This window comes from Bufo gargarizans, chromosome 3, assembly GCF_014858855.1.
Source record: "Bufo gargarizans isolate SCDJY-AF-19 chromosome 3, ASM1485885v1, whole genome shotgun sequence".
In the NCBI taxonomy this organism is placed as follows: domain Eukaryota; kingdom Metazoa; phylum Chordata; class Amphibia; order Anura; family Bufonidae; genus Bufo; species Bufo gargarizans.
Window position 1 is genome coordinate 562,120,112 of NC_058082.1, and position 13,085 is coordinate 562,133,196.

The following is a 13,085-nucleotide window of genomic DNA, read 5'->3' on the forward strand; positions in this document are numbered from 1 at the left end:
GGGATCATTATATCGCTGCTCAGAGGTAACGCTCAGTCCTGGGCCTTTTCGCTGCCGGAGGGGGCACGGCCTCTCCGTTCAGTGGATGAATTCTTTTTAGCCCTGGGTCAGATATATGATGATCCGGATCGTATTGCTCTGGCTGAGTCTAGACTACGTCTATTATGCCAGGGTAAACAATCCGCAGAAATATACTGCTCAGAATTTCGGAGATGGGCAGTTGATACTGGTTGGAATGATGCTGCACTCCGAAGTCAATTTTGCCATGGTCTTTCAGAGGGATTGAAAGATGCATTTGCCTTTCGTGAGAGGCCTATTTCTTTGGACTCTGCTATGTCTCAGGCCGTTCGTATTGACAGGCGTCTTAGAGAGAGAGGAGAGATGTCCCCTTCCTGTCATACTCAGTCCCAGGACAGTGCAGCGGTCCCATTCTGTGCGCAGGGGTCTCAGTCGCTGTCAGCCCCTTCTGAGCAGGAGCCCATGCAGCTGGGGTTGATTGCTTCTGACAATAGAAGATTCAGCTCGCATGGGAGGGTTTGTTTTTGTTGTGGAGGTATAAATCATTTGGCAAATATTTGTCCCTCTAGGAGATTCAGGCAGTTTTCTGGGAGTAATAAAGAAACAAACAGGAAAAAATCTCTTAAAAATGTTCCGTCTGTTACTATTGGCAGGGTTGAGGCGGAAATTGAAGGTTTTCCGTTTGCTTGTAGTTCCCGTTTTGTCCTGCCGGCTAGGGTGGCGCTAGAGAGCAAGAACATTTTTTGTGAGATTTTTGTGGATAGTGGAGCTACGGTCAATCTCATTGATAATCAATTTGCGATAACTCATGGTTTCCAGGTGCGCACTTTGGGAAAGGATATTCCGGTTTTTGCTATCGATTCCGCTCCACTTTCTCAGAAATCATTAAAGGGCATAGTTCACAATATCCGTTTAATTGTGAGTGATGCTCATGTTGAGGATGTGTCATGTTTCGTCCTTAGTGGATTACCTACCCCTCTAGTGTTGGGGCTACCCTGGCTCACTAAACATAACCCCACCATTGATTGGCAAGCGAGGCAAATAAATGGTTGGAGTGACTTTTGCAGAGAGAATTGTCTCACGACATCTGTTTCTGAGGTTGCTACTAAGACTGTACCATCTTTTCTCTCTAAATTTTCGGATGTCTTCTCTGAGAGTGGAGTTCAGGATTTGCCCCCGCACAGGGAGTATGATTGCCCTATTAATCTCATCCCAGGCGTCAAACTGCCTAAATCTCGTTTATACAATCTTTCCCAACCTGAGAGGATCGCTATGCGTGCTTATATCTCTGAGAGTCTGAGAAAAGGACACATACGACCCTCGAAGTCACCTGTTGCCGCTGGTTTTTTCTTTGTTAAGAAAAAAGATGGTTCTTTAAGACCTTGTGTCACGGAATGTGTACAGGTAACAAGGCAAAACAACATGCATAAATGACTCGCTGGATCCAACAGCTAAGGAACAAAAGGGAGACCCCTGTAGAAGACCTGGCACTTTCCCTGGCTGCTCAGCCTATGCATAGATCCGAATGGTGGAGGTATGCATATCCACGTACCTTGACTATATAGCCCCTGAGCACCCTACAATAGTGAGGGGACACGACCACCGGCTCCCTACACCAGACACGGAGGGAGTCAGGGTCACCTGGGATCCAGCAAACAGAAAATAACAGATAACAGTATAACACTTAACTTTGTAGAGGAGAGGAGAACCAGATGGGCATGCACACATACTCCAGGAAGAAATATAAGCCGCCCAGAAAAGCCTTCTGGGGAAGAATTTAAAGGGAAGCAATTAGTCCAACACATGACAGCTGAGAGAGACTAACGAGAGGAGGAGCTGAATACCACAACACAGAAACTCAAGGGGGAGGTTCTGAAAGGCCTCTGTCAGAGCTTCTCAGCTGTCTGGTTGTGACAGTACCCCTCCCTCTACGAGTGGACTCCGGACACTCAGAACCCACCTTCTCAGGATGGGACCTATGGAAAGCCCTGATGAGACGAGAGGCTTTAATGTCCGTCACTGGGACCCACATCCTCTCCTCAGGACCATACCCCTCCCAGTGAACAAGGTACTGAAGAGAACCGCGGACAAGACGAGAATCCACAATCCCAGAGACCTGAAATTCAAGATTCCCATCAACCATAATCGGAGGAGGAGGCAAAGGCGAGGGTACAATGGGTTGAACATAAGGTTTCAATAAGGACTTATGAAAAACATTATGGATCTTCCAAGTCTGAGGAAGATCAAGACGGTATGCAACAGGATTGATGACAGACAGGATTTTGTAAGGCCCAATAAACCTAGGACCCAACTTCCAGGAGGGAACCTTCAATTTGATATTCTTGGTAGACAACCACACCAGATCACCAACATTCAGGTCCGGACCAAGCACACGTCTCTTATCTGCCACACGCTTATATCTCTCACTCATGCTCTTTAGATTATCTTGAATCTTTTTCCAAATAGATGACAAAGACGAGGAGAATCTGTCCTCATCAGGTAAACCAGAAGACCCCTCTCCCGAGAAAGTCCCAAACTGTGGATGAATCCCATATGCACCAAAAAATTGTGAATTATCAGAGGACTCCTGACGACGGTTATTTAAAGCAAACTCAGCAAGGGACAAAAAAGAACACCAATCCTCTTGATTCTCCGCCACAAAACAACGCAGATATGTCTCCAGATTCTGATTGACGCGCTCTGTCTGGCCATTCGACTGCGGGTGGAAAGCAGAAGAGAATGACAACCGAACCCCCAAGCGAGAACAGAAAGCCTTCCAGAATCTGGAAACAAACTGCGTGCCCCTATCAGAGACTATGTCTGAAGGAATACCGTGCAATTTGACAATGTGATCAACAAATGCCTGCGCCAGCGTCTTAGCATTGGGCAAACCAGGAAAAGGGATGAAATGCACCATTTTGCTAAAACGGTCCACCACCACCAGAATCACAGTCTTCCCCGAGGAACGAGGCAGGTCCGTTATGAATTCCATGGACAGATGTGTCCAAGGACGGGAAGGAATGGGTAAGGGAAGGAGAGGACCTGATGGCCGTGAATGAGGGACTTTGGCACGAGCGCAAGTCTCGCAGGCTGCCACAAAACCCTCAACCGACTTACGAAGCGCAGGCCACCAGAATCTCCGAGCGATGAGATCCAGTGTGGCTCTTACCCCCGGGTGCCCAGCAAGGACCGTATCGTGGTGTTCTTTAAAAATCTTGTGTCTTAAAGCGAGAGGCACAAACAACCTCCCAGGAGGACAAAGATCAGGAGCCTCTGACTGGGCTGCCTGCACCTCTGCCTCCAATTCAGGAAAAAGAGCAGAGACCACCACACCTTCAGCCAAAATGGGACCCGGGTCTTCAAAATTCCCGCCTCCCGGAAAACAACGTGACAGGGCATCTGCCTTCACATTCTTAACTCCAGGGCGGAACGTGACAACAAAATTAAACCTAGAAAAGAACAACGACCATCTGGCCTGTCTCGGGTTCAGACGCTTGGCTGACTCCAAGTAGGCCAGATTTTTATGGTCAGTAAATACGGTAATAGGGTGTCTGGCTCCCTCTAGCCAATGGCGCCATTCCTCAAAAGCCAACTTGATGGCCAACAATTCCCTATCTCCCACATCGTAATTTCTCTCTGCGGAGGAGAGTTTTCTTGAGAAAAAGGCACACGGTCGCCAATTGGCAGGAGAGGAACCCTGAGACAAGACCGCCCCCACACCCACCTCAGAAGCATCAACCTCAACTATGAAGGGTAACGAAACATCAGGTTGCACCACGATGGGAGCGGAAGCAAAACTCTCCTTGATATCAGAAAAAGCCTTACGCGCCTCTACTGACCAAGAAGAAAAATCTACCCCCTTTCTGGTCATATCAGTGAGTGGTTTAACAATAGAAGAATAATTCAAAATGAACTTCCTGTAATAATTGGCAAAGCCCAAAAAACGCATCAGCGCCTTTTGATTCTCAGGAAGCTCCCACTCAAGCACAGCGCGGACCTTCTCGGGGTCCATGCGAAAACCAGAAGCGGAGAGAAGAAACCCCAGAAATTGAATTTCTGGAACCGCAAACACACATTTATCCAGTTTCGCATATAATTTATTCTCCCGCAGAATGAGCAAAACCTGACGTAAATGTTCCTTATGAGTTTTGAAATCGGGAGAAAAAATCAAAATATCATCCAAATACACCAATACAAATTTTCCCATCAAATGATAAAAAATGCTGTTCACGAAATGCTGAAAAACGACTGGGGCATTCATCAAACCAAAAGGCATAACCAAGTTTTCAAAATGGCCCTCAGGGGTATTGAAGGCCGTCTTCCATTCGTCCCCTTCTCTGACCCTGACCAGGTTGTATGCCCCTCTTAAATCTAATTTGGAAAAGACTTTAGCCCCAACAACCTGGTTAAATAAGTCCGGGATCAGAGGAAGCGGATAAGGGTCACGAATAGTGATACTGTTCAGCTCCCTGAAATCCAGACAAGGTCTTAAAGAACCATCTTTTTTCTTAACAAAGAAAAAACCAGCGGCAACAGGTGACTTCGAGGGTCGTATGTGTCCCTTTCTCAGACTCTCAGAGATATAAGCACGCATAGCGATCCTCTCAGGTTGGGAAAGATTGTATAAACGAGATTTAGGCAGCTTGGCGTCTGGGATGAGATTAATAGGGCAATCGTACTCCCTGTGCGGGGGTAAATCCTGAACTCCACTCTCAGAGAAGACATCCGAAAATTCAGAGAGAAAAGATGGTATAGTCTTAGTAGCAACCTCAGAAACAGATGTCATGAGGCAATTCTCTCTGCAAAAGTCACTCCAACCATTTATTTGCTTCGCTTGCCAATCAATGGTGGGGTTATGCTTAGTGAGCCAGGGCAGCCCCAACACCAAAGGGGTGGGCAAACCGCTAAGGACGAAACATGACACATCCTCAACATGAGCATCACTCACAATTAAACGGATATTGTGAACTATGCCCTTTAATGATTTCTGAGAAAGTGGAGCGGAATCGATAGCAAAAACCGGAATATCCTTTCTCAAAGCGCACACCTGGAAACCATGAGTTATCGCAAATTGATTATCAATGAGATTGACCGCTGCTCCACTATCCACAAAATTCTCACAAAAAATGTTCTTGCTCTCTAGCGCCACCCTAGCCGGCAGGACAAAACAGGAACTACAAGCAAACGGAAAACCTTCAATTTCCGCCTCAACCCTGCCAATAGTAACAGACGGAACATTTTTCAAAGATTTTTTCCTCTTTGTTTCTTTATTATACCCAGAGAACTGCCTGAATCTCCTAGAGGGACAAATATTTGCCAAATGATTAATACCTCCACAACAAAAACAAACTGTCCCATGCGATCTGAATCTTCTATTGTCAGAAGCAATCAACCCCAGCTGCATGGGCTCCTGCTCAGAAGGGGCTGACAGCGACTGAGACCCCTGCGCACAGAATGGGACCGCTGCACAGTCCTGGGACCGAGTATGACAGGAAGGAGAGATCTCTCCTCTCTCTCTAAGACGCCTGTCAATACGAACGGCCTGAGACATAGCAGAGTCCAAAGAAATAGGCCTTTCATGAAAGGCAAATGCATCTTTCAATCCCTCTGAAAGACCATGGCAAAATTGACTTCGGAGTGCAGCATCATTCCAACCAGTATCAGCTGCCCATCTCCGAAATTCTGAGCAGTATATTTCTGCGGATTGTTTACCCTGGCATAAGAGACGTAGTCTAGACTCCGCCAGAGCAATACGATCCGGATCATCATATATCTGACCCAGGGCTAAAAAGAATTCATCCACTGAACGGAGAGGCCGTGCCCCCTCCGGCAGCGAAAAGGCCCAGGACTGAGCGTTACCTCTGAGCAGCGATATAATGATCCCCACCCTCCGTTCCTCATCTCCAGAGGAAAGGGGAAGAAGGCGAAAATGGAGTTTGCAAGCCTCTCTAAAACGCACAAAATTCTCACTACCCCCGGAGAACGTATCCGGGAGCGAGATCTTAGGCTCAGAACAAGCTCCATGAACGCAAGCTGAACCGGTCACTTGAAGCTGAGAAAAAGTCTTACGGAGGTCAGCTACCTCCAATGAAAGACCCTGGAAGCGTTCAGCCAAAAGTGAAACCGGATCCATGCTTAAGACGGTTTTGGCGGCTAATAATGTCACGGAATGTGTACAGGTAACAAGGCAAAACAACATGCATAAATGACTCGCTGGATCCAACAGCTAAGGAACAAAAGGGAGACCCCTGTAGAAGACCTGGCACTTTCCCTGGCTGCTCAGCCTATGCATAGATCCGAATGGTGGAGGTATGCATATCCACGTACCTTGACTATATAGCCCCTGAGTACCCTACAATAGTGAGGGGACACGACCACCGGCTCCCTACACCAGACACGGAGGGAGTCAGGGTCACCTGGGATCCAGCAAACAGAAAATAACAGATAACAGTATAACACTTAACTTTGTAGAGGAGAGGAGAACCAGATGGGCATGCACACATACTCCAGGAAGAAATATAAGCCGCCCAGAAAAGCCTTCTGGGGAAGAATTTAAAGGGAAGCAATTAGTCCAACACATGACAGCTGAGAGAGACTAACGAGAGGAGGAGCTGAATACCACAACACAGAAACTCAAGGGGGAGGTTCTGAAAGGCCTCTGTCAGAGCTTCTCAGCTGTCTGGTTGTGACACCTTGTCTGGATTTCAGGGAGCTGAACAGTATCACTATTCGTGACCCTTATCCGCTTCCTCTGATCCCGGACCTGTTTAACCAGGTTGTTGGGGCTAAAGTCTTTTCCAAATTAGATCTAAGAGGGGCATACAACCTGGTCAGGGTCAGAGAAGGAGACGAATGGAAGACGGCCTTCAATACTCCTGAGGGCCATTTTGAGAATTTGGTTATGCCTTTTGGTTTGATGAATGCCCCAGCCGTTTTTCAGCATTTCGTGAACAGCATTTTTTATCATTTGATGGGAAAATTTGTATTAGTGTATTTGGATGACATTTAGATTTTTTCTCCTGATTTCAAAACTAATAAGGAACATTTACGTCAGGTCTTGCTCATCCTGCGGGAGAATAAATTATATGCGAAACTGGAAAAATGTGTGTTTGCGGTTCCAGAAATTCAATTTCTGGGGTTTCTTCTCTCCGCTTCTGGTTTTCGCATGGACCCCGAGAAGGTCCGCGCTGTGCTTGAGTGGGAGCTTCCTGAGAATCAGAAGGCGCTGATGCGTTTTTTGGGCTGTGCTAATTATTACAGGAAGTTTATTTTGAATTATTCCTCTATTGTTAAACCACTCACTGATATGACCAGAAAGGGGGTAGATTTTTCTTCTTGGTCAGTAGAGGCGCGTAAGGCTTTTTCTAATATCAAGGAGAGTTTTGCTTCCGCTCCCATCTTGGTGCAACCTGATATTTCTTTACCCTTCATAGTTGAGGTTGATGCTTCTGAGGTGGGTGTGGGGGCGGTCTTGTCTCAGGGTTCCTCTCCTGCCAAATGGCGACCGTGTGCCTTTTTCTCGAAAAAACTCTCCTCCGCAGAGAGAAATTACGATGTGGGAGATAGGGAATTGTTGGCCATCAAGTTGGCTTTTGAGGAATGGCGCCATTGGCTAGAGGGAGCCAGACACCCTATTACCGTATTTACTGACCATAAAAATCTGGCCTACTTGGAGTCAGCCAAGCGTCTGAACCCGAGACAGGCCAGATGGTCTTTGTTCTTTTCTAGGTTTAATTTTGTGGTCACGTTCCGCCCTGGAGTTAAGAATGTGAAGGCAGATGCCCTGTCACGTTGTTTTCCGGGAGGCGGGAATTTTGAAGACCCGGGTCCCATTTTGGCTGAAGGTGTGGTGGTCTCTGCTCTTTTTTCTGAATTGGAGGCAGAGGTGCAGGCAGCCCAGTCAGAGGCTCCTGATCTTTGTCCTCCTGGGAGGTTGTTTGTGCCTCTCACTTTAAGACACAAGATTTTTAAGGAACACCACGATACGGTCCTTGCTGGGCACCCGGGGGCAAGAGCCACACTGGATCTCATCGCTCGGAGATTCTGGTGGCCTGCGCTTCGTAAGTCGGTTGAGGGTTTTGTGGCAGCCTGCGAGACTTGCGCTCGTGCTAAAGTCCCTCATTCACGGCCATCAGGTCCTCTCCTTCCCTTATCCATTCCTTCCCGTCCTTGGACACATCTGTCCATGGACTTTATCACGGACCTGCCTCGTTCCTCGGGGAAGACTGTGATTCTGGTGGTGGTGGACCGTTTTAGCAAAATGGTGCATTTCATCCCTTTTCCTGGTTTGCCCAATGCTAAGACGCTGGCGCAGGCATTTATTGATCACATTGTCAAATTGCACGGTATTCCTTCAGACATAGTCTCTGATAGGGGCACGCAGTTTGTTTCCAGATTCTGGAAGGCTATCTGTTCTCGCTTGGGGGTTCGGTTGTCATTCTCTTCTGCTTTCCACCCGCAGTCGAATGGCCAGACAGAGCGCGTCAATCAGAATCTGGAGACATATCTGCGCTGTTTTGTGGCGGAGAATCAAGAGGATTGGTGTTCTTTTTTGTCCCTTGCTGAGTTTGCTTTAAATAACCGTTGTCAGGAGTCCTCTGATAAGTCACCATTTTTTGGTGCATATGGGTTTCATCCGCAGTTTGGGACTTTCTCGGGAGAGGGGTCTTCTGGTTTACCTGATGAGGACAGGTTCTCCTCGTCTTTGTCATCTATTTGGCAAAAGATTCAGGATAATCTAAAGAGCATGAGTGAGAGATATAAGCGTGTGGCAGATAAGAGACGTGTGCTTGGTCCGGACCTGAATGTTGGTGATCTGGTGTGGTTGTCTACCAAGAATATCAAATTGAAGGTTCCCTCCTGGAAGTTGGGTCCTAGGTTTATTGGGCCTTACAAAATCCTGTCTGTCATCAATCCTGTTGCCTACCGTCTTGATCTTCCTCAGACTTGGAAGATCCATAATGTTTTTCATAAGTCCTTATTGAAACCTTATGTTCAGCCCATTGTACCCTCGCCTTTGCCTCCTCCTCCGATTATAGTTGATGGGAATCTTGAATTTCAGGTCTTTAGGATTGTGGATTCTCGTCTTGTTCGCGGTTCTCTTCAGTACCTTGTTCATTGGGAGGGTTATGGTCCTGAGGAGAGGATGTGGGTCCCAGTGACGGACATTAAGGCCTCTTGTCTCATCAGGGCTTTCCATAGGTCCCATCCTGAGAAGGTGGGCTCTGAGTGTCTGGAGTCCACTCGTAGAGGGAGGGGTACTGTCACAACCAGACAGCTGAGAAGCTCTGACAGAGGCCTTTCAGAACCTCCTCCTTGAGTTCTCTTTGTTGTACTGTTCAGTTCCTCAACTCGTTAGCCTCTCTCAGCTGTCATGGAGTTAGACTGATTGCTTCCCTTTAAATCCCTCCCCATGGTGCATTGCTGGGCGGCTTATACTTCTTCCTGGAGTGTGTGTGCATGCTGATCTTGTTTTCCACTCTGCTACAAAAGTTAAGTGCTGAAAATTTATCTGTTATTTTCTGTTTGCTGGATCCCAGGTGACCCTGACTCCCTCCGTGTCTGGTGTAGGGAGCCGGTGGTCGTGTCCCCTCACTATTGTAGGGTGTTCAGGGGTTATATAGTCGAGGTACGTGGCTATGCAACCTTCCACCTCTGGGATCGTTGCATAGGCTGAGCAGCCAGGGAAAGTCTCAGGTCTTGTGCAGGGGTCTCCCTTTAGGTTCCTTAGCTTTGGATCTACTCAGTCATATATGCATGTTGCTTTGTCTTGTTTCCTGTACACCGTCCGTGACAATAGGGTTACGAAAAGTATCAATATAATAAATCACAGAGAGAAATGACTTTTCATCTAAAACATAACTTTTACTATCGTTGGTTAATTTTAACCAACGATAGTAAAAGTTATGTTTTAGATGAAAAGTTATTTCTCTCTGTGATTTAGTATATTGATACTTTTCGTAACCCTATAATACTACTGTGATTTGTTTGTAATTATTTATGTAATTATGTGATTTAGTATAAATAATTAACCCAATAATAACACAATGTCCATCAACTGCTTAAAAAGCTGTGATGTTGCTGAATAATGGTAATGAGCACCGCTGTCCACTTCAGGATCTGCTTAAATTGTTTCATTCAGCAATATTAAACATTTCTGTTGATGTGTAAAATACTTGGTTGAATGTGGATCCTGTCTGATCTGCGCTCAAGACAATCATTCTCCTTTTATTCCATATTCATTCATGTCTTGTAGGGTTTTTAAACCTTTTTCTGGATATAAGATGAACTATGGTCCTTCTTCATTTTCCACATGTCCTTAATGTGGGTTTCTTGCAGGAAAGTTGTGGTGGAACGAAGGGTGGACCTGAAAACCTCACATCGGGGTCAATGAATGGTGAGAGCCTTTCATAAAGCTTGTGTTTTATCCTTCCCTTATAAATTGCCAACTGAGTAGTTATCTGCTGATCTTTTTCTGAATTCCTCGTGCAGAGAGTTGGAGGATTTAATATTCACATTTACTCTAAGGGTACTTTTTACACTTGCTTTAAACTTTTCCGGTATTGAGTTCCGTCCTAGGGGCTCAATACCTGAAAAAAACGGATCAGTTTTATCCTAATGCATTCTGAATGGAGAGCAATCCGTTAAGTATGTATCAGGATGTCTTCAGTTAAGTCACTGTACGGTTTTTGGACGGAACATTTGCCGGAATGCCGGATTCTGCATTTATTTCTATTGAATGCATGTATCCAACCCCAAGTGATCCAGAAAAACGGATCTGGTTTTGCAGTAAAATTTTAAAAAGATAAATACCAGATCCGCTTTTCCGGATGACAACTGGAGAGACGGATCCGGTATTGCAATGCACTTGTGAGACAGATCCGCATCCGGATCTGTTTACAAATAGCATCCGTTTGCATACAGATTGCCGGATCGTAACTGCCTGCCAGAATCCAATGACGCAAGTGTGAAAGTACCCTAAGTCTAAGAGGAATATTATTCTATATTTTTTCTCTTATTGGTCATTCCTGTTGGAGATATATTGACTGTACATTTCTTTATGGGAAGCTTTCTTCCTCATGGTCACCATTATTAATACTTTGCATTCCATCTTATCCCTAAGCACTGGGACAATGTGATACAAAATGTCCAAAGAAATACTGTGCAGATGTAATAATGATCAAAAAACAGATTGCAGTGAAAATGCAGCTTCAGAGTGAAGGTTACATGAAACCAGATCTATAGTTCATGGGCCCCATGAATTGGTCAAAAGATTTGATTCAGGCACAAATAAATTTGACCTGAATCGAAAGAGCTCTCATTGCCTATTAAAAGTTGTGTATGACATTCTCAGGTCTCCTAGGACTTTAACCAACACCTTTCAAGGGGTCTTTAACACAAAGACATCAATAGTACTGTCAAAATTACATATTTAGTTAGGAGTAAATGCATGGTTGCCGATAGTAACAAACAGCCTGTTTAAAAATACACTGCACACTAGAGATAGCATTCGCAATTCGCCGAACATGCAAACATATGGCGTTGTCCACCGGCGACATATTCTTTTGCATTGCGCCAAACTTGGACCCATGACACATCCATCAGGTGGGACAGGACAGCCAATTGAGACGTTTCAGCACATGGGCACACCCCCACCCTATAACAGAACCCGATCTGGCAGCCATTTTACATTATGTGTTTTGCCAGTGTAGGGAGAGGTTGCTGTGTGGAGCAGGGACAGGCTGTTAGGGACACCAAACGCTAGCTTATAGGGCCACAAAAGTCCTTTCAAGCACTGATATAGGTGTGCTATCGATAGGTGTGATATACTGAGGGGTGTGATATACCTATAATATACCTTCTAACATAGAAAGTATATCATAGTGCATTTGTATTGTGCAGCAGTTGTGTGCGGTTCTGCTGCGATACCGCAGTTACATACAGTTGCAAGAAAAAATATGTGAACCCTTTGGAATGATATGGATTTCTGCACAAATTGGTCATAAAATGTGATCTGATCTTCATCTAAGTCGCAACAATAGACAATCACAGTCTGCTTAAACTAATAACACACAAAGAATTAAATGTTACCATGTTTTTATTGAACACACCATGTAAACATTCACAGTGCAGGTGGAAAAAGTATGTGAACCCCTAGACTAATGACCTCTCCAAGAGCTCATTGGAGTGAGGTGTCAGCCAACTGGAGTCCAATCAATGAGATTGGAGGTGTTGGTTACAGCTGCCCTGCCCTATAAAAAACACACACCAGTTCTGGGTTTGCTTTTCACAAGAAGCATTGCCTGATGTGAATGATGCCTCACACAAAAGAGCTCTCAGAAGACCTACGATTAAGAATTGTTGACTTGCATAAAGCTGGAAAGGGTTATAAAAGTATCTCCAAAAGCCTTGCTGTTCATCAGTCCACGGTAAGACAAATTGTCCATTAATGTAGTAGGTTTAGCACTGCTGCTACTCTCCCTAGGAGTGGCCGTCCTGTAAAGATGACTGCAAGAGCACAGTGCAGACTGCTCAATGAGGTGAAGAAGAATCCTAGAGTGTCAGCTAAAGACTTACAAAAGTCTCTGGCATATGCTAACATTCCTGTTAGCGAATCTACGATACGTAAAACACTAAACAAGAATGGATTTCATGGGAGGATACAACAGAGGAAGCCACTGCTGTCCAAAAAAACATTGCTGCACGTTTACATTTTGCACAAGAGCACCTGGATGTTCCACAGCAGTACTGGCAAAATATTCTGTGGACAGATGAAACCAAAGTTAAGTTGTTTGAAAGAAACACACAACACTATGTGTGGAGAAAAAGAGGCACCGCACACCAACATCAAAACCTCATCCCAACTGTGAAGCATGGTGGTGGGGGCATCATGGTTTGGGGCTGCTTTGCTGCATCAGGGCCTAGACGGATTGCTATCATCGAAGGAAAAATGAATTCCCAAGTTTATCTAGACATTTTGCAGGAGAACTTAAAGCCATCTGTCCACCAGCTGAAGCTCAACAGAAGATGGGTGTTGCAACAGGACAATGACCCAAAGCTCTGCAGTC

General features: G+C 45.5%; 1 protein-coding gene across 1 annotated transcript in view; it reads left to right on the forward strand.

Annotated features, from left to right (window-relative positions):
* Nucleotides 1–13,085, forward strand: part of LOC122930696 (oocyte zinc finger protein XlCOF8.4-like) — a 29,681-nt gene that overhangs the window by 4,655 nt on the left and 11,941 nt on the right. The window contains exon 6 of the mRNA XM_044284255.1: nt 10,357–10,414. Within this exon, the coding sequence (XP_044140190.1) occupies nt 10,357–10,414 (58 nt within the window). The remainder of the gene's footprint in view (nt 1–10,356; nt 10,415–13,085) is intronic.